The sequence below is a fragment of the Equus przewalskii genome, chromosome 12, assembly GCF_037783145.1.
Source record: "Equus przewalskii isolate Varuska chromosome 12, EquPr2, whole genome shotgun sequence".
Classification (NCBI taxonomy): Eukaryota; Metazoa; Chordata; class Mammalia; order Perissodactyla; family Equidae; genus Equus; species Equus przewalskii.
The window spans coordinates 40777288-40798302 of NC_091842.1; the positions used below are offsets into that span (position 1 = coordinate 40777288).

At 61.6% G+C, this 21015-nt stretch overlaps 1 protein-coding gene across 15 annotated transcripts; it reads right to left on the reverse strand.

Annotated features, from left to right (window-relative positions):
- Window positions 1-1221: 1221 nt before the first annotated feature.
- TRAF7 (TNF receptor associated factor 7) lies at window positions 1222-20870 on the reverse strand. 15 transcript variants are annotated; one of them, XM_070568752.1, is made up of 21 exons: window positions 20514-20870; window positions 12578-12693; window positions 12309-12366; window positions 10182-10273; window positions 7320-7436; window positions 6775-6867; window positions 6541-6574; window positions 5718-5901; window positions 5484-5618; window positions 4526-4743; window positions 4379-4452; window positions 4100-4148; window positions 3892-4019; window positions 3609-3691; window positions 2877-2916; window positions 2627-2743; window positions 2424-2546; window positions 2159-2278; window positions 1940-2071; window positions 1714-1833; window positions 1222-1543 (listed from the first exon to the last, which is right to left on the reverse strand). In XM_070568752.1, the coding sequence occupies exons 2-21, from the start codon at window positions 12653-12655 to the stop codon at window positions 1529-1531; spliced, it is 2010 nt and encodes a 669-aa protein (XP_070424853.1). In that variant the 5' UTR covers window positions 12656-12693; window positions 20514-20870; the 3' UTR covers window positions 1222-1528. The 15 variants fall into 15 exon arrangements, with proteins under 15 accessions (XP_070424853.1, XP_070424855.1, XP_070424854.1 ...); XM_070568754.1 differs by having other exon boundaries at window positions 5490-5618; window positions 20514-20670; XM_070568753.1 differs by lacking the exon at window positions 20514-20870 and adding an exon at window positions 14824-15337.
- Window positions 20871-21015: the final 145 nt, after the last annotated feature.

A 21015-nucleotide genomic window follows, 5' to 3' on the forward strand; every position in this document is an offset into this window, starting at 1 on the left:
GAATGAGCTAAGGCAGATTCCCCCAGAGAAACAAAAAAGGTATAACTTTAACAAATATATATTTAAAGAAAGAAAAAATATTATTGATTCTATAGAAAACCATTTACCAACTGCAAGGACACTGGAGTCTAGCTCAAGACAAAAGCTGTTAGAGGCCCCGGCTCTCTGTCTGTCTGTCCGTCCTTCCCTCTCTCCATTCAGGAATGGCCAGACCCCTGGCCCAGTAGCACAAACAGGAGGCTGGGGTCCGCGGAGGGGTCCGTGCTCCGCCAGGGCCTCCCCGCTGCTCTCTCCTAACTTTCTGCATCTGAAGAACTCGAAGGATGTGCCTTGCTTGCTGCTGGGCTGTGTCCTCCACGCCCTGGAGATGGTGGGGGGGGCTCCCTCCACTCCTGGGGTGGCTGGGCTTCAGGGGAGCTGTGCACACAGCATGGTGAACGTGGCTGTGTCAGCTGGGTGACAGCAGTGGGTAGGGTGCGTGCATGCCAGGCTGGGTGTGGCGAGTCCGAGGGTGTGCCTGACCCTCCCTCCCCAGGGCCTCAACCTGGCCCTGCCCAGGCAGCCCGCCCACCCCCACTCAAGTTCCCACGGACGCTTCTGCTCGTGGTCCAAGGCCGTGTTGTGTGGTCCTTCTCGCCCTCTCTCTTTTCCTCTCTCTCCCCCCACTTCCAAAAAGTACTGACTGGCCTCCTCTGTTGTGTTTGCTGATCCACTTGTGTTGGGCACAACTTTGACATTTCTTAAAAAAAGAAAGAATTAAAAAAATGCCGAAAACCAGCGATTGTGATACGGGCAGGTGGAGGGGGCCGACCAAGGTGGTATCTGGGCATGTGGGGCCTCTTCTAGCTGTCAAGCCCTGATGCTTCCCCGAGAGTGGACGTGCCTGGCCCTCCGCCTGGCCTCTCCTCAGTGGGCAGCCAAGGCTGGGCTTGAGGAGGCGGGGAGGGGGTTCCGGGCAGGGAGCTACTGTCGGCTGTCAATAAACAGCAGAAAATGAAGCTGCCTGGCTCGCTTTTTGGGGGCGTGTGTGTTGGGAAGAGAAGGAGGCCAGCCTGTTTCTGGCAGGGAAGGGAAGGCACAGGGAAGGCCACGTCCTGGGGTCAAAAAAAGGAGCCCCTTTGTGGCCCCTGCCTAGTCTCCCTCCCACTGGCTGCTGATGCCTGTGCACACCAACAATCTCAGGCGGCCTCTCCCTTACCCTGAGGACTGTCCCCACTCACATTCACAGTCTGTGCAGCTTTTATTTCAATCAGGAAGTAATCAAATCTATATACAGTCTAAAAACAGTAGAAAAGGTGAGTAAAAAGGCCTGCAGTCCGTCTGGAGTGTGAATTGAGGTGGGCCGGGCGAGCTTCGTACCTGGCACCCAGAGAGGGGCTGGGCGCTATCCTGGTAGGGACAGTGATGGGGCCAGAGGGAGGCTGACTAGGCGCAGGGCAGGCAGAGAGCCCGAGGCCACCCGTGTGGCCAGCCTGGCGTGGACAGGCCTAGGGCGGGCCCAGCGGAAGCCAAGACCCGCATGCACGTGTCAGCAAGTCCAAACCTGCAGAGGAAGGGCTCTGTTTCAGGGTCCCCTTTTGGTCATCCCCACCCAACACCACCTGCCGTCCATACCTGCCCTGTCACCTGTCCAGGGGCACTCGCTCCTCAGTCCCCACCCCCTTTAGTTCCATGTTTGCACCCCCTTTAGATGGCCTGAGCCAAGGCACTGACCTTCACAGTGCTGTCCACAGCCCCTGAGAAGAGCCGGCCCCGGGACACAGCCAGCGCAGTCACACTGCCCTGGTGACGCAGAAGGGTCTGCGTGCAGATCATGTTGTCCATACTCCAGACCTAGGGGGCACACAGGATGTGAAGGACTAACCCCACTTGCAGCCACAGTCTGCCCAGGCCCAGCCACCTGCCCTGAGCTTCCCGCCATCGATAAGCCAGCACGCACCCTGAGGGATCGGTCATAGGATGCACTGAAGACTTTGGTCTGGTCTGGTGTCGAGATGACGGCCAGGGCATACACGGTGCCTACGTGGCCTGTCAGGGTCCGCACCTGCTCCTTGGACTCAATGTCCCACACCTGAGAGGGCGGCACAGGCAGGTCAGAGATAGACCGGAAAGGAGAGGGACCCAGAGTCAAGCCCTGCCCCTAGGTGTCCACCCTTACGTGGATGAGGTTCTCGTAGGTGCCACAGACAATGTGGTGATTCGTCACGGCGATAGAGTAGACGCTGCCACCAGACGTCTGCAGGACGTGGATACAGTCGAGGGTCCGGATGTCCCAAATCTATGGGCAAGAGTGGGCCACTTTGTCTCAGGCCAGATGCCTCACCCCCAGGGCTTCTCGGTTTTGGACGCTGTGGGCAGCCCACCCACCACCCAGGGTGTGAGGGTCTCCCTGCCCCAGCAGGGTGGGGCATAGGAAGGCCTGCCTTGATTGTCTGGTAGGAGCCGCTGTACAGGTAGCTCTGGGCGGCCACCAGGGCCCGCACCCAGTGGTTGAGGCCCGTGAGCTCCTTCTTCAGCTTCAGCTCAGTGCCCACGATGTCCCAGACCTGTGGGGAGGGTGAGTGTGGGCATGCAGGCATCTGGCACCCAGATGGCCCACACATGCAAGCACATCGCCTTGCCTGACCTTGATGGCCTTCAGGGAGCCACTGAAGAGCATGTTGTGTGAGGAGACCAGCGTGCACACCGGGTTGTCGTGGGCCCGGATCGTGTTCACCTTCTGCAGGTTCTGGATGTCCCACACCTGGCAGGAAGGAGGATGGGAGGCTACAAGCTCCAGCTCTGTCACCCTGAGCCCAAGCCCCAGTGACAGAGGACACCCAGGGCTCCCAGATACTGGTGAGGCCAGGCCCTGCCTGCCCGCGAGCCCCACTCACAATGATGGTGCAGTCTGCTGAGCCGCTGTACAACTTGCACCTAGGGGAGCAAAGCCGACACGTCAGAGCGGGAAAAGCCACCATCCTTGCTGACACTGCCCTGGCCAAGCGAGGCAGCACTGGCACCAGGAACCAGCAGCTTGGGCCAGTGCCAGGGCCACTGCTGCTTCCTTGGGCCCAGGCTGTTATCCCATCTCAGCAAGGGGACCTTGGAAGTGGTGGCCCAGCCCCCGGCACCCGCCTGGCAAGTGTCTGGCGGCTGAGCTGGGAAGTCATTATCCCTGTTAGCACTGCTGGCAGTCAAGCTGCTGCTTCTTGTGAGTGAGCATCTCTCTCTCTCTCTCTCGCACACACACGCCCACGACACAAAGCCTCATGACACAAGACAGGAGGGAAAGCCTAGAAGGGGTCACTCCAGGAGCGAGGGGGTGGCCCGGCCAGCTGGTCTGTGGTCCTGTCCTCAAGCTCTGCCCAAGGCTCTGGCTATAGGCCAGCTGAGCTCCTGCCTTGATTCTCTGATGGTCCCACCCACCTCTGTCCTCTGGCCGCCTGAGGCACTCCAGGGCTAGGCCAAGGCCAGCACTGTGCTTTATGAACGTAACCTTCAGAGGCAGAGGGCCCACATGCCACCATCCAGCGACCCGGCCTTGCTCCAGGTCCAGGGTGTCCCAAAGGGGCAGATACAGCCATGAGGGGGCCCTGTGGTCAGTGGACACATGCGCCTGCACTCACCCCTGGATGCAGAGCGCCAGCACAATGCCGTCATGGCCCTCCAGTGTCTTCTGGCACTTGTAGGTGGTACACGTGTCCCACACCTGCAGAGACCAGGGTCAGGGCGGCTCCCTGCAGGGTCAACCCAGTGCCGGGGACAGTATGGCAGGAATGAGGAAGCAAGCCAACAGGGGCAGGGGAGCCCTGTCCCACCCAGCGGCAGGCCTGGAGCTGGCAGAGGCTGGGTGCAGTGCCCACCCCGTCCTACCAGGCTGCAGAGCCCCCTAGGCAGGACCCCACCCACTTTGATGGTCTTGTCAGAGGAGCCGCTGAAGAGGAGGTCCCCCATGGAGTAGACGCAGAGACACCAGACGGGGCCCTGGTGGCCCACGAAAGTTCCTTTGCACTTGAAGATCTGCTGCGGGTCATAGGCTGCAGGGGGCGGGAAGAACTGGTGAGGGACCCGCGGGGCTCGGGGACAGCACTGGGAGCAACAGCGCGCCCATACTCACATCCTAGGATGCCCGTGTTCAGCCGTGCATTGATGTGGGACAGTTCGTCCTGCAAGGCCAAGAGCAGAGTGGAGTGGGCGGGGCTCCACGGCCCTCTGTCCCCAGACCCCGGCTCGGCAGGGGCAGGGCAGGGGCAGCAGCAGCCCTCTCCAGCACAGACACCTCATCCTGAGTGGGAGCAAGCCTCCTGCTGGAGCCCAAGCTGAGGGACGGTCCTGTGTCCCCTCTGCCACCCAACCTCCCTGCCTCTGGCCCCTGCCCCAGGCCCGGCCTGCTCACGTTCAACATGGACGCGTCCCTCCGGAACTCCATGAGGTCCTCACTGAGCTTGCTCTGGTTTTCATCCAGGACGTCTGAGCGGCGGGGGAGAGGGTGTCAGGGACCAGGAGAGGCTGCTCCCCCGTCCCCTCTGGGCCGAGCCCTTACCAAACTTAAGCTCCAGACTCTTCTCCAGCTGGTCAATCTTCTCAGAGAGCTTGCCCAGCATGGAGCGTAAGAAGGCGATCTCCTGGTCCTTCTGGGCCAAGGCCACATGCATCTCGTGGAAGCGGTCGTCCGTCTGCTGCAGAAACTCCTTCAGGCCCTCGAAGCGGCAGGTCTCCAGGTGCGTCTCATACGTGTCCTGGTTGCCAATGAACGTGCACCTGGAGGGACAGGACACAAGCCCTGCCCACCTGCTCACCCACCCACCTGGTGGGACGCTTTACTCCACCTCCCAACCCGAGAGTCTCTCTCAAATCCCACTTCTGTGCCCACTGCACCCAGATAGACCATGGTTCTCTCCACATCTGCCTTCCCACCCATCCACCCTGTTCCCACCCAGCACCCAGCAGGCCACGCTGCAAGGGAAACCCAATCCTTCGCTCCTGCTCAAAGCTCTTCAAGGGCTCCCCACTCCCCTCATCAGCTTCGCCCTGAAGAGCCAGCTCCTGCCTCCTCTCCCACCCCCACCTCTCCCCTCTGCTCTCACCTCCAGCCATTTGCTCAAGTCCACCCGTGCTGGTCCAGCTGCTGGAAGCCCTTGCCCTGGTCTATGCCCAGCTCATGCCCATGCATGCGTTAGCTCTCAGCTCACGGCTGCCCTGACGCCCCCCAGCTCCCCGACAGCTCCGTCCCCTTTGTGTTCCCATGGGGCTCAGGTCTCTCCTTCGCAGAACCTGTACCTCAGTTTGTAATTACATAGTCGACGGTGTGGCTCCCGCTAAGGTCCGTCTCCCTGGGGACCCTGGCTGTCTCCCCAGCGCCCAGCACACAGGTGGATCTCAACAAAGGTTTGCTGAAGGAGGGACTGTGAATGCCAGCCCAGGCCTGCCCGCCCACCCACCCTTCTGCTCGCCCACCTCCACCCTGGGGCAGCCCCACGCGCCCACCCCCGCCCACTCACCCGTACTTGGAGTGGGGACACTTGATGTGCTCGCACTCCTTGAGGTGGGCTTCCAGGTTCATCTTGAGGAGGGGTGGGCAGCTGGGGTTGTTGGGGCACCGCACAGGCCTGTAGTCACAGCTGCCCTCATGCTCCCTGTGGGAGGCAGGACACGGCAGGCAGTTGAGTCCCCAGAGGTACTGGGTCTCAGCACCCGTGGGGGATGGGGAGCCATGGGCTGAGGGTGGCACTTACTTCCGGGCACTGAGCTTGATGGTGAAGGGGCAACCTCGGGGGTCCACCTCGAAGACGGTGGGCTTCCCGCCCCCTGCCACCCGACAGCCGTGCCTGCAGTGGATGAAGAGCTCCCCGATCTGCTCAGCCACCGCGATGTTGTTCACCACCACGGTCAGCTTGGCGTTGTCCACAGGACACTTCTCTGGAGGGGAAGGCATGCTGACCCCACAGCCCGCCTGGCCACCCTCCCAACAGCTCTGCCCAGGGCACTGTGGCCAGGCTGTACCGGGGAAGATTGTTCCCTGGTGAGCGGCAGGTGGGAAACTGAGTCCTGGTGCAGCTGGGAGGGCTAAGCCTCTGTCGGGGGCCTGATTCACCTGTCTACCTGCCCCTCTGAGGTGCCCAGAACAGGAAGGGGTGCATGGCTGGGCCACCAAAAATGACCACTGGGTGAGAAAGTGGTAACAGAAGTCTGGAGCAGGGCCAAGAGGGGACAAGCCGTGGAGAGGAGCTAGCCCCGACACCTCTGCTGGGCCAGCCACTGAGGCCCAAGACTGTGAGGCGGGCAGCCTTGACAGGGAAGGTGGCCTCCGCTAGAGTGCAGGTGTTGAGCCCAGGTGGCCTGAGCTGCGGGTCTTATTGCACCGTCTGTCAAGGTCCTGAGGCTGGCCCAAGAGCCCATTCAGGGGCTGCAGCTGCCCACAGCAGAGACCCCGGGGCAAGACTAAGGAGAAGCCGCCATGCAGCCAGGGGCATAATTGGTGCTGGGCCTGGACCGGGACCTCCCCACAGGGACCCCCCCCAACAAGCTGAGGAACAAGGTGGCCTGGGAGGGCCCTACCTGACTTCAAGGCGCATCTTCGACAGAACGTGTGCTGTGGAGACAACAGGAGGACTTGGGGCACAGCCACAGTCGCCCCTGCCCCATGCCCACTGCGGAGGGCACCTGCTGGGCAGCCAGACCAGGCCTGTGACCAAGGCCAAGGCTCCACGTGAAAGGGGCTGCCAGCCCATTTGGCCTCTCAATGGTGCACAGGTCAGGGAGGGGCAGGCAAGGAGGGGAGGGCGGCCTCACCCCGCACGTGGTGATCACAGGGTCCTTGAACACACTGCAGCAGAGCTGGCAGCAGAGCTTCACCGAGGGCTGCTCGGCAAACACCAGTGGCTCCTAGAAGCAGGCAGGGCAGGGTGAGGGTGGGGCCTAGGGGTGCTCACACGGGTTGGGGGCATGCAGGGCGCCCAGCCCCTCCCCCTGCAGGTCTGCGCGGCCCTCTTGGGGTGGGCGCACCTCGGGAAGCGCATGTCCCGGGAGGAGCCTGCTGAGGCCCAGGGCTAGGCCTGAGCTTGAGGGGACTAGAGCGGGGAAGACCCCTCCAGCCTATCCTCTACCTGTGATGGAAACGAAAAAGGGACCCACCTTCGTTTCCCTGGGGTAGAGAGTGGGAAGAGCATGCCTCTGGGACCCAGCCTGGCCCCTTGAGTCCCTGACATGGACCAGTAAGGACCGGGGGCCCGGACCGGGGGCCCTGCCCGAGGGGAAGATGCCCCCCACTGCCACAGCACAGTAAGGGTCCCTTGGAGTCGCCTGCGCTGAGCCCACCCTGTGGCCACCATACCTACCGGCTCCTCTTCCTCCTCGGGCAGTGAGAATGTGGAGCGCAGGGACATGCTGGACTCGGAGTGCAGGGAGCGGACGGAGATGGCAGAGTCGGAGCGGAGTGGAGTGCTGATGGGGGGCTGCGGCACAGAGACAGGCAGCCCGTCAGCCAGCAGGGCAGGCAGGGCTGAGCCCCTGTGCACACTGAGGGCAGCGGGGTCCCCCGGGGCCACCCTGTCCTAGCGGGCACTCCCTCAGCCTGCAGGGGCTGCCGTGTGTGTGCAGAGCCGGTGCAGCACCCAGGGCCCTGCCTTCCCGGCGGTCCCGGCCCTGTTGTTGGGCCGCCCGCTCACGTCTGCCAACTTTCTTTGTGTAAATGGAGAGACTTCCTGCTATTCAATTCTACGAGGACACGCTCAGCCTGCTTCCGGCTTCCCGTAAGGGAATGTGGGCCACAGAGGGGCACCTCCACCAGCCAATCCTGGGGCGGCTGCAGCCCCCGGGGTGCCGGGAATGGAGGGCTGACCAGGAGAGGCTGCAGGGCTCCAGGTGCCTGCTGGGCTCAGCCGCCTGCCTGGCCTCCCTGGCTGGGGACACTAAACCAGAGCAGTGAGGCTCCCAGGGAAGGTGGGGACACCCCCACTGAACCTTGGCTAAGCTTCTGACAGCAGGACAGAGAGCTAGGTGTGCCTGCCTCTGCTGAGCCACCAAAGACAAGCATTTGGGGGGAGTCCTGTGGTGGGGGGCACTGTCCCTTCCTTCCCTCTGGGCCTAGAACCCACCAGAAGAGATCCTACAAGAGCCACTGCCCCCCCCTTCCCTTCCCACCCAGAAGCCCCATTCAAGAGCCGCAAACCTCCTGCTTCCACATGCAGCCCACTGGCCCCTGCTGGTCCCATCTGCCCTGGGGTCCAGCTGCCTCTGCCTGAGCCTCTGTGGGATGTGGGGGCCGTCAGAACAATCCTTCCCCAGCAGCCCAGGGTTTGGGTCCCACTGGGGACAGAGGGAGGCTGGGGTGGGCAGTGCCAGCTCTGCACAGAGGCCCAGCAGTTCCAGGGCCTGGCTTCCCCGAGCGGGGGTGGCAAAGATCCCTGTGTCCCTGGCATGCCCACAGACAGGCACCTCCCTTACCAGGGCAGTGCCCACCTCCCTTCACAACATCCCAAGTGACGCGTTTGCATGGAAACGCCATGTGCGGAACGAGAGGGGAAAGTCAGAGGAAGTGAGTCAAATCATCCCCACAGGCAGTGATGGAAACCAGAGGGCGAAAGCAGGGCTAGCCAGGGCACCCTGCCCACCTGCCTGCCCACCCCTCGTGGGGCTCCTACCCTCCTCAGCCAGGGGGCTGATGACGCCAGGCAAGGGTGTGGGACGAGGTAGCAACCCTAAGCTGTAGGGGCTGTAGGAAGGGTCAGCTCCCCGGGGGCAGGTGGAGTGGGTGGCCTGGGGGGTCTAACACCCAAGTGAGAAGGTGCCCCGGGGCCACAGCCTTGGGGCCCTCATACCACATTTCCACCTCCTTAAAGCCACCAAGACCTGGGGATTACAGAAACCACAGGCATGGGGGATTCACTTCTGTTCCCAGCCACACTCCCGTGGGCGGGTCAGAGGTAGTGGAGTGAGATAGGCAGAGCCCAAGGGCATGGGGCACAAGACCCACGCCAGTGCTCAGGGGGGCCCAGTGCACAGCTGTTCAAATAATTAAGAAAACTTTTTTCTTCCTATTAAATAGGAAACAAGGCCTGGCTGCCCTGCTTGAGGAGAAGCCTCTGGGGCTGGGAGGCTGGGAGGCAGGAGAAGCGGTGGAGTCTGTCGGGAGCTGTTACCACAGTGAGCAAGCAGAGCCGGGAGCCAAGGTAAGGCAGAAAGCAAGGCACAGGAGAGGTCAGTGGTGGGAGGGCCCAGCTGTGCCTGTGCCCCACCCCTCGGCCAGGGCTGGTCCTCGCTTCCCCTGACAGAGCCCGGCCACGAGCGCCAATGGCCAGATGGGCAGGGAATGGCCACTAGGACCCTGGCCACATGGCCTGGGCACTGACGGCCAGCCCCAAATCCCTTCCTCACTCTGCAGGGCCAACGGCAGGGAATTCTCCAGCTCCCCTACAGTCAGCATAGGCCTCACAGGCCCCCTCTGCTGACCCCCAGAGTGGGTCCGGCCACCTTTGCCCACCTGAGGGGGGCCCATCTCCCTCGTCAGGACCCCCTTGCTCAGGCCTCCTGCCTCTAACCAGCAACCCACCCACTCATCCTCTACTCAGCAGGAGCTTTAAAAATGGGGATCTGGGGGCCGGCCCAGTGGCATAGTAGTTAAGTTCACACGCTCAACTTTGGCGGCCCAGGGTTTGTGGGTTTGGAACCCAGGCGTGGACCTAGTACCACTCTTTAAGCCAGGCTGTGGCGACATCCCACATAAAATAGAGGAAGACTAACACAGATGTTAGCTCAGTGACAATCTTCCTTGAGCAAAAAGGGGGGATTAGCAACAGACGTTAACTCAGGGCCAATCTTCCTCAAAAAAAAAACCCAAGAAAAAAAAACGGGGACCTGATCTTGTTATTCTTCTGACTGAACCTTCTCTGGCTCCCATCCCCCTCAAGGGGGGTCCCGGCCTGCAGGCACCACACCCTCTGGCCCAGCCACCCTCACTGGCCGCCTCTCCCCTACAATCCAGCCATAGGTGCTCAGGCCTCAGGGCGTCCACACATGCTGGCCCCCTGCCTCAGCAGCTCATTGTACCCTGCAGACCTTAGTTCACGGTGCTTCTCAAGGTGGGGCTTCCACCTTCAGCTCCTCCTAGGACCTGGCCCCAGGGAGGGAGGGCATGGCGGGAGGCTGCAGCTCATGCCGGCTCCTCCGGCGTGGGGACGGGTGAGCGTGGCACAACCTACCATGCTGTCCTCCTCGTCCCGCGGGGAGTAGGCAAGGGTGCTGGAGGAGGAGGGAGTCCTGCGGTGTTGTTTATACGTGCTGGTCCCATCGGCTGCCAAGAAAAGAGGGCCAGGATGCCGTGAGCCATGCGGCAAGCCTGACCCACTTGGTGGGTGGCGGGCTCCTTTGGCAGATGGGCCAGGCAGGGGCGGAGGCTGGGCTGGACATCAGACTATTCCACACCGGGAAGTCTCCCTGCCCCCACTCACTCCCCTGCCTCCTTCTGGATTTGAGGGTCATTCAGCCAGTGCAGGGTTCGGCAGGTGGGAACCCCTCTCCCTACCACAGGTGCCCAGGCAGGGCCAGGGCAAGAGCGTGAATCGGCCTCACGCCCCAGTAAGAGCCCCAGCCTGCCCAGTGGGCATCCCCAGCTGCCCGTCTCCAGGGCCAAGCCAGCCGGGAGGGCACAGGGATGGGTTGGGGGCTCAGGCCGCCTCCTCAGGCCTAACCAGTGCTGGGAGATGGGCCTGCCCTCAACCGTCCCAGCACTGGCCCAGAAGCCCCCAGGCCCCAGCCTGCCGCCCCCAGGCAGGCTGAGGGTGGGGTGGAGGGGTTGTCTCAGCTTCTACAAGGTCCTGGCCCCCAGCCTGACCTGGGGCTGCTCTGTGCCCAGCCGAGGTGCGAGGCCAACACTCGAGTGGTTACACGTAAGGTCGCCTGGTAGGAGCTGGGTGACTGCCTTGCTTGACCCTCAAGGCAACCCAGCCAGGTGGGTCCCCTGAAAGCCTCAGTCTACTGAGAGGGAAACTGAGGCATAGAGAGGTCCGAGGCCCCCCGGCTAATACATTGTGGGGCCAGGACAGCTGCTTGGTGGTCTCATCTCCCACCTCTTCCCCTGGTGTGGCCAGACCAGGAACCCACCACAGGCCTTCTCTGCCTCCTCCAGGGAAGGCGTGGGTCAGGGGTCTGCATAGGAGTCAGAAAGCCTCCCTCATGGGCCCTGCAGGCAGCAGCCAGAAGCCCTGGAGTGGCCCTGACCTCAGGCCCCAGCCAGGCCCAGATGTCATAAAAACCAGCTCCAGAGGCCTGGGTTCAGGATCCAGGCTTCGACTGGCTGCCCTGCGATTGGGCCTCAGTTTTTCCATCTGTAATGAAAGGACCAGGTGAGGCAACTGTTCATGCCTGGTCACCAGCTCTGAGCCATCTCTGACACCAAGGGGGTTGATGAATGGGACAAGGGCGACAGGTCCCTGTCCTTCTCTGACCCGGAAGCCTTTGACCGCCATGACATCCTATGCAGCTTCTAAAGGTAGGCAAGGAATTAATAACAATTACTTAGGTGGTGGGATTGGGGGGATGTTTATCTTCTTTTTCCTCAGAAAAGAACATCTAAGAAGAAAACAAGGCTCTTTCAGAGCCCTTGGGGGTTCACCTAGCAGCAAACAGGAGCTGACGTGAGCAGGTGTGCGCGGAGGCCCTGTGGCCCTTCCACCAAGTGTATCCAGAGGAAACCACGGAAAAGCAATTAAAAAACTCATTAGCGGCTGGTATACTCCTACAACGGGCAGAATGCCAAAACGGCAAAAGATCCACCTCCATCCCCGGAACGCACAGCCCTGACGGGGGGCCACACGCCCTGGCAACTTTGGGAAGGAAAGCTGTGCCCTCGTGTGCCAGTTTCTCACGAGCTCCTGGAACACAAAGCGCTGGGGCCGCGGCTGTGGGACCAGACTCAAGAAAGGACCCCGTGAGTATTTCTTATCACCTCCCCCTGCCCAGCTGGTCCCCAATCCAGACCTTTTGGAGGCTGCTAAGAGCCTGGGGCAGGGACGAACTGGGGGTCATTGTGACAAGGGACAGGTGTGCGTGGGGGTGCTGAGGAAGTCAAGGCAGCCCTCCCTGGAGAGGTGACAGACAAGGCACCAGGAGGAAGGGGCAGGGGGATGCCAGGGTGGGGAGAAGGACACGGCAGCAGAAGGGGAGCGGCAGGGAGCGGGACGGTGGCTCCTGCCCAGCCAGGGCCTCAGACCGAGCTGCTCACTGTCCGACCACAGTGCCCCGCCGCACTGGGAGTGCCAGCAGGCCCCGGTGGGAGTGAGGGGGCCCAGATATGGCCCCGCCAGGCTGGCCTGGGCTCACAGGCTCACCTTTCGTGATGGTGGTGACAGCCGAAAAGGCAGGCCCAAAGGTCGTTTCCATTCTGGTCTGAAGAGAGAACAGATGAGACTTGGCCTCGATCCCCGGAGAAGACGTGGGCACACACTGACACTTTCGCACTGACTCGCCCATGTGCATGTGTATACACGGACACAACACCACACATGGCATGGCCTGCCCACGGTCCTCCAGGTGTGGAGGGGCAGACTGTTCTGGGAGTGTGTGCAGGGGACAGAGCCCTACCAGCGGTGTCCCTTACCCCGGTGGCGGCGTCTGGGGCAGGGAGGCTGGGCCCCCCGGAGAAGCGGCTGCCACGGGCACTCTTGCCCGAGCTCATGCTCTAGAGAAGCATCTAGGGTCCTCGGGCGGCGTCCCCTGTTGGTAGAGTGCAAATGATGGGCTTTAGAGATGGTGGCCAGGCCATCCACTGCGCAGGCTCCACCACAGGGTGTGCCTCGGCCTCTCTCCACCGCCAGCACCAACTAAGGCGGGGCCATGCGGGCAAAGTCCCTTCCCTCCCTCCAGCCCCAGGTGACAGAGGCCTGAGGAGGAAAGGAGGCCCTGGTGCAAGCGGGCAGCTGGCACAAAATCTGACCTTCCTTCAAGCCTTGGCCCTTAGCAAGAGCCCACCAGCTCCACCCTAGAGACGGAGGGCCCCCCACCCCTGCTCTGTCTGCTCAGCTGGGTCACAAGGCTGAATGTCCCTAAGGCCAAGGCTGGGCACACACAGGAGGGTCACATGCCTGCTTCCTGCCAGGGCAGATGCGGTCAGGCCCTGGACAGCCCCAGTCTGCAGGAAGGTGGGGATGCTGGCCACACCCAAGAGAACCTATCAGTGATGTACCTGGAGCCCAACCCCTCACAAGTCTCATCACACAGAGGAAGTCCCTTTGGGGCAGGGGAGGGGAGAGACAAACTCCAAAGGTTGATCTTGTGCAGTTCACCCACCACAGGAACAAAGGATGCCCCTTCACCCCCCAACTGTGTGACTCAGGTCTCATGGGCTGGGGTACCAGGGAGAGGGCATGGTGGGGATCATCCCAGGCCTCCAATGACTCCCACCCCTACAGAAGAGAGGGGCTGGGTTGGGCTCTGGGAGTGCTGGGTGCCTGGGTGCAGCCGCAGGCGAGGGAAGAGATTAGGGAAAACGGGAGACACAGTGGCAGCTCACGCTGCAGACGGCCCAGGGAGAGCCACTCCACTGCCGAGACAGTGTCCAAACTCTGGTGGCTCTATCAGCAAGCACCCCCGGCAAGGGGTCTTCCCACCGTCACAACCCACAGTGGTCTGCAGCCAGGAGCCCCGACTCCCATTGCAGCAGAGTCGGCCGCATTTAAATCCATGAGGCCCCAGCTTGAAGCCGGGCTCCCCAGGGGCAGGAAGGCCACACCTCCAAGACCACCACTACCAGGCCCACTTGGCCTCAGGAGACCCCAGCAGCATCCCCTGGACACCACACCATGGGCTCATCACTTGCCGCCCAGCCCAGCCATCTGAGCTGGTGGCGGGAGCTCCTTGGGGTAGCCAGCTCGTCTTGCTCCTGGGGGCAGCACGGCAGACCTCCGGCACGGAGGCCCCGGGGGACTGCGATAGGCTCCAGGTGGAAAGGGCTGCAGAGCCCCCACACTGTAGGAGAAGGCAGCATCTTGCCCCACTGGACATGAGAACAGCACAGAGGGCAACTGCACAGTCCAGCTGGTTCCAGCACCTTCTCTATCAAGCCCTCCTGACCTGGCCCATCTGGTGACAGCCACCCCCTACACACACACACCATGGCCACATGGTGAGACCTAGGGTCCACTGAGTGGTCCCGTAAGCTGGCCTGCAGGTCTGCAGGGAGGGAGCTGGCTCTTGAGCCTTGTGTCCCCGCACTGTGCTGGTGAGCTGTCCACAGCTCCGGCTGTCTCCTCGTCCCTCTCTCCCTGCCCCTTCAAATGTCACCTGCAATGCCACCCTCCCAGCCTTCAAGACTCAGGCCTCCCTGGGGCAGCTCTCAGTGCCTGCAGCTGGCACTGACACGAGGCACCCCCCACCCGTGCTCTGAGTGCCCTGTGGGTCCGGCTGGATAGGGGGTTCCAAGAGCTTAGCCCAAACCTCCCCCTCCTGCCCACTGCTCCCCCTGCGGTGACTCGAGGGGCTTGGCCGCGGGCCCTAGAGCAGGCTCTCCAGTGGTTTGTCCTCTGGGAGAGGGCTGGGATCCTGAGAATGGGCAGCACCAGGCCCTTAGGCAGAAGGGTGAGTGTGGCATGTCTGGAAGCCCCACCTCTAGCTCTAGCAACACGACTGCTCTCTGTGCTAAGCAGGAAGTCTTGGGGGCCACGCTGCTTGGGTAAGGACACCTCGGCCTGGGTGACGCCCAGACAGCAGAATGTAGGAACTCCAGGAGTCGCCTCGCCAGCATGAAAAGCTCCACCCTTTCGGGAAACCCAAGGTTGGCTCCTGCCTCAGCACTGGGGGCGCAGGGAGGAGGGGGGGGTGACTGGGAGGCGGCTGGCGGACACTGACCTGGATTTCACAGTCCATCTGCTTCCTCCACTGCGAGCTCCCAGGGCCCAGAGGCCAGCTGCTGGCTCCAGCGAGCAGCACCCGGGACCCCAGCAGGCACTTCCCCCCAGGACCAAGACCGTGGCCAGCCAGCCAGCCCCAAGAGCCTGGCGCTGCAGTCTGGGAGTGCAGGCGTCCGGCTGTCCCTCGCACTGAGGTGAAGTAAACAGAAAGGCATGCAGACTCGCCGGGCAACATGCAAATCGCCCGGAAAGTCCCGGATGGCCAATCGCAGCCAGGCCCGCAGCGATCCACGGACCACAAGAGCCGTGAGAGCCGTACAAGACTGGCTGAGCGAGAGAAGGAGGGAGGGAACCGTTTCCCAGTTCACACGGGTTTGCTGGCTTGTAGCCCCAGACAGGGATCCGGGGAGGGCTGGACCCGGGCTGCAAGCCAGCGCCCCCCATCTGTATACCCCACCCGGAACACAGCGACCGCACGACCGCATCCTAAGCATCTCGGAATTGAGCAAGATGCCCTCAGCCCGCCCTCAGCCCGGTCCCCCAGGGACTGCATTTTGCAATAACAGTCTTCCCCAGTAGCCTCGGGCCAAAATCCCGGAAACACAACAGCGCAGCTCAGTACCCCCACTGGCTTGGGGACAGAGAGGCTGGGCCCAGCTGTCCTGGGGTGTGCCCTTGCCCCCCAGGGGGTAGGCCTCTTCCCCACCCCCCCAAGTCAGCCTGAGGCTGTCAGGCAGAGGGGAAGTTCCCAACTAGAGCAAGAATCTCTGTCTGGGAAAAGCCCTAGGCTGTGGGCTAGGGAGCCCTGGGCTGGGGGAGGGAGAGAAAGGGCTTTCCCCTCAGATCCTCAGGGCCCCCACCCTGCCTGTTCCCCTGCAGAGCCCAGGGGAGAGACCCAGGACTCTATCCCTTATAGAGAAAAGACAAACACCAGGTCCTAATGAAACTGGGGCTGTGCGCCTTGGTGAGAGAGGGGGACCCAAGGGTGCTCAGGGTCAGTGCAGGAGCAGCCCCCTGCAGCCCTCGTTTGCCTTGCGTGAGCCTGGGGTCAAGACCCAGTGGTCTTTGTCCACCCACATCCACAGGGCTCCCAGGCCCCAGGGTTTGCTGACTGCCTAGTGAGGACCCAGAGCTCCCCTATCAGGCCCCAGCTTGTACTTTCCCACCCCAGCCCCTGGTCAGGAAAGCCCCCAGGCCTGTATGGGAGGGCAGGCCAGCTCCATCAGGAACCTCTCCCCAGCCCGCCCCCTGGAGGGAGCCCAAAGGGATCTGCTGGGGCCTCACCCTCGGGAATGTGAGACACAGCCCCCCTTTCCCTTGGGAAGCACCAGAGCGGGTGTGGGTCAGGCATGGCCAGGGGCCACGCCCACTTGGGCCCTGTGGCTGGCAGCCAGTGGAGTGGGCTGCATGGGCTGGCCATGCTGGAGTTGGGGACAGAGGGGTGGCTAGACACAGGTCCCGCTAGGGCCAAGCGCCCCCTCAAGGCAGCTCCTCCAGCTGCCCCAGGGAGTGGGCATGGTGGGGTCCCCTGAACAGCACATGCTGAGCCAGTGAGGGTGAGGGCACATCCTGGAATCCCCATCAGGCAACACGTTTGGCAGGCACTGCCCCAGGGAGGAGCATGGGTGGCTCCAGACACTCAGCCCGCCTGCCTCAGAGCTGTGAGTGGCTGACTGGCTGGACTGTGGCCAGAGCTCCAAGCAGCCCCCAGCAACACCTGCAGACTGCCCAGCCCCTAGTCAGCCCCTGCCCCAAGGCTCCTGGCCCGAGCCCAGATTGGGCTGCCAAATTCTATAGAAAAAGGCCTGGTTGCCATAGCAAAACCAGACACACTTCCCCCAGCTATGCCCTGGCGTCCCCTTAGCACATCTTTTCCATCCCAAACAAGCAGGGTGTGACGTCGGGGATCCCCTCAGCACCTAAGCAAGCCTTGGTCTGAGGCTGGCCTGCCTTCCTTCCGAGCACCCAGCCGGGGCCTCTGCCCTTACCTCACTGTCCTTCTCTCTGCACCCACAGCCCCGACTCCACGGAGGCCTCATGGCTGTCTGAGTGGGTGCCTGCCGTGCCCTCCCCTCCCCAGGGCTCTGCTCCCTCGCATCCCCCACCCAGCCTCCTGGCCTTTCCTGTCCAGGTCCAGCCTCTCCAGCATCCACAGCCCCCTCTGCTACAGGGAGGGGGTCTCTCTGCTCACTGGCCCAGCTTTAAACCCTTACTTGGCAATGAGAATGCCTTCACTTCCCCACCTGCCCCTTGGGGCCAACCTCATCTCCCCATCCTTATCTGACGGCCTTGTATGGGATGGAGGCCTGGCCCAGCCTGGTGGATGTCCAGAGGGCTTCCTGGAGGAAGGGGCTGGTCAGATCCAGAGCAAGGAGAGTATGTTCTGGGGAGAGAGTATTCTGGGAAAAGGTGGCATTTATCCTCCTATCTCAGTGCCCAGCTGTAGGGGCCACTTTTTCCTGCTCATACCCTCTCCAACTCAGTGCAGAGCCCAGCCCCAGCTGCAGGGGCAGAGCTCAGAAGCACGTCCTTAGCTGTCTTAAATTAGTTTATCTAAACTCATGGAAACAAGATCTGGGCCTTCACCCAAGAGCCTAGTGGCAGCAACGCCGCAGGCTCAGTCAACACCTCCAGGCCCCCTTGGTAGTTTTCACACAGCTCCCTGTGTGGCTTCCATCTCCCTGGCTTCCTTCTTCTTGCTTCCCTGCAGAGTCAGGGAGCGTACGCAAAGTCCCCAGGACAGATGGGTCTGAAGGTGCACCTGGGATCACAGAGGCAGAGATCTGCCTGGCCCACCCCACCACCCACCCCAGGCTCTTCCAGCCCACGCTGCAGCACCAGCACTCCTGGCACAGCCCTTCAGTCTTGGGTTTCTGCCAGGCTGCACCTGGGTGCCCTCCCTAGGTGCTCGTAGGATTGGTTCACCACCCGCACCAAAAGTCTTCCAGATAGCCCGCCCCCTCCACCTCCTGCGCAGGGCGGTCCAGTACCAGGTTCACAGTGACTTCAGCACAGCCCCTGGTGCTCATTTCCTCCTTTGCGTCACCTGAATCCATGCTCCTCCAGGGAGCAACCACATCTTTTCTGCCCTAGGGTCAGGGCATGGGGGATACCAGGGGCATCTGTCAAAAGTCGAGGGGTTAGTGGGCCCCTCTCCAAGGGTCCTCCTGCGTGAGCCAACTGGGGGGCCTGGTGAAGTCCCCCTACCATTGAGACAAGCAGTGGGGACCCAGGTTCAGAGCAAGTCACATCCTACTGACACCTCTCAAGGCTGGCCGTGTGCTGGCACTTCACACACATGTTCACACTGGCCCTTCCAAGTGTCCGTTACAGAGATGGAACGGTCTAGTGGTCAGGGCCACAAGTGCTGGACTCAGACACAGACTCAGTCCTGGGTTCCAAACCCACCTCTGCCACTTAACAGCTGTGTGACTTAGGGCAAGTTGCTTGCCCGCCTGGGCCTCAGATTTCTCACCCATAAAATGAAGCAGATGTACCTACATCTGGAAGGAATTGTGAGAGATGACGCATGAGTCAACAGTGAGGCTCCACCAACAGCAACCCCTCTTTGAGAGCTGAAAAGGAAGGCTGAGAGGCCTTCCCAGGGACATACAGCTAGCGAGAGGTCATGCTGACCAAAGTCCTGTTCCTTCTGCTTCCTCTGTAGCCACCAGCAAACCAAGGAGCCCCATCGCGCACTGAAGCCAGCCCCACCTCAAGCCATGCCAGGGAGTGGCCGAATCACAGCATCTGGGACACCTGAAGCCTCCTGACCACCTCAGGCCCTTCAACTGCATCCTCTTCCATTTCCCAAACTGTTCATTCCTTTGTCCAGCCAGCTGGCCAAGGTTCACACCCTCTGCGTGCCAGGCCCTACACTGGAGAGCGGGGACATGGGGATGGGTAAATGTGAGTCTGACCCTGGAGAAGCTAGGAGCCTGGTGGGCGAGGCAGACAGAGAGTTGGGAGTACCACTAAGCTCCATTCAACCTGCAAAGGCACTTTTCTGTGGGCTCCTGTCCCAACTAAGTCAATACTGAAGACCCTGATCTTTTCCATTCATTTCCAGAAACACTGCACATACAGCCCCAGTGGGAGTTAGTCCACTGGGACCCCTCAAGTTTGGTCCATCCTTGTCCGCCGGTCACCTCCCTCAGCCCATATCAGCAGGCTGCCCACATCTCTGCTCTCTCTCAGAAGAAAGTCCTAGGTTCCTGGAGATAGAGCAGCTATAGGATGTAGGAACCTCGAGACACAGGGCCTGGGGTTTCTATGGAGAAACTTGAATGCCCAGAGAAGTGAAAGTGGGGATTTATAACAGAGAGGCAGTGCCTGCGACACAGGCCTTCAGGGAAGGAGTGTGCCCTTCAGGGAAGGAGAAGTAGGAAGAGAGAGGCCCAAAGAGAAGGAATGAAGCAGGGGGAGGTCACACGCTTGGTGAAGGCCAGAGGGTGGGCTATCCCCATGAGAGGGGGCCTGTATGTACATGGGGAGGGGTCTGAGGGATGGGGAGAGGGGTGGACAGACAAGCTGGGCAGCACCGAGCTCTATGCAAGGGAGGCAGCAAAGGAGGGTGGGACCTCTCCCCCCAGAGCAGGATGGGATCCAGCAGGACCCCAGACTCAGCCCCAGCTGACCACCCTGGCCCAGCTCAAGACAACCAGGTCTGGAGAGCCAGACCCAGTGAGGACTAGGAAATGAGGGCCCCCCCCCCCCAACTCTCCTCTGCACACAGGCCAGCCTCCTCACTCTCTCCTCCTGCTTTCCCACTGAAGCCTGGGGTCCATCCTCCACACACAACCAGACGCTCTTTACTGGAGAGAGATCTGATGCCCGCTCTCCTGTGCTTGAGTCCTCCAACAGCTTCCCTTGCAAGCAGAATACAATCCCTGCCCTGCGCCCCGGTGACTTTGCCTCTCACCACTTTGCCAGTACTCACTGGTGTACGCCAAGCCCTTTCTCACTCCAGGGCTTTGCACATCTTGCTCCCTCTGCCCGGCATACTCTTCCAGCAACTTCCCGGGACAAGTTGCTTGCTGTAAATCGCCACCCCCGACGCGGCCCCCCGCCATTCAGGAACCCCCACTACACTCTTTCTCAGCGCCCTGTTTCTTTCGTCCATAACACCTAGCACAATTCCGCATGATTTTGTCTGTGTATTGTCAATCCCTCCCCCCTCTCTAGATCACCCGCTCTCAAGGAGGGAGGATTTTGTCCCCCACGAGACAGTTGGCAATGTCTGGAGACATTTTTGATTGTCACAATGGGAGTGGGGGAGGTTACTGGAATCTAGTGGGTGGAGACCAGGGATGCTGCTCAACATCCTACAAGGCATAGTGGAAGATGATGGGCGTGAAGTGTCAACAGTGGCGAGGTTAAGAAACCTGCACGAAAGAGCCTACGAGAACTGGGATCATGCTCCCCGCAGTCTCCCGGCGCCTACGATAGTGCCGGGCATCCTGCTCAAAGCGCAGAAAGAAGGAATGAATAAAGAAGGAGAGAATGGAGGAACAGAGCGAGCGACGGACCAGCTGACAGGCAAACAGACAGATGGACGCGGAGATCCTGGCCTGTCTCAGCCCCGCCCCCGGGCCCGATCCCTCCCGCGGCCCCGACCCCCCGCCCCCCGCCCCACAGCCCGGCTCCCTGGCGCGAGCCTAGAGCCCAGCGCGCCGCTCGAAAACTCACCCGCCCGTGGCCGCCCGGGAGCGGCAGCACTACCCTCTCGCTCCATCGTGCCCACTCGGCCGCCGGCCGGGAAAGGGATAGAACGCACGAGCCGGAAGCGCTCAAGCGCTGAGCCCGTCGGGACTTGTAGTTCCCCGACGCTCGGGGTTCCGGGGGCGGGGGGCGCTTCACACTCGGCTATTAGGAAACCACGACTTCCGGCGGCTCCGACGTCTCGGGGTGGGATTGGCGCCTTCAGAATCACTCTATGTTGCAGATCGAAGTCTGATTGGCTTTGTGCATCCGTCGCTCACGGTTAGGCTCAATAGCCTCTGCAAAAGGGAGGAGCTTGGGTGTCGGGCCCAGGATACCGCCCCCAAAAGAAATACCATGGTGCGATTGGTGGAAACAACAGGGGTAGAGAGCGGAGCGTATCAGCGGTGAGGGGGGCAGGTACTTCCGCTAGGATTGTCCAATCACAGGGGTTTGGCAGTTGCTATAAAAGTTCGAACCTCGCAGGTTC

Excerpts from the sequence above, each read along its gene's own strand:
- TRAF7 (XM_070568750.1), bottom strand. The coding sequence starts at position 15,269 with ATGGGGGGCGCTGGCTTGCAGCCCGGGTCCAGCCCTCCCCGGATCCCT. Across the intron at positions 2,279-2,423 it reads GCTCCTACCAGACAATCAAG|ATTTGGGACATCCGGACCCT; the intron begins GCAGGCCTTCCT and ends TCTTGCCCATAG. Across the intron at positions 2,072-2,158 it reads CCTACGAGAACCTCATCCAC|GTGTGGGACATTGAGTCCAA; the intron begins GTAAGGGTGGAC and ends CCGCCCTCTCAG.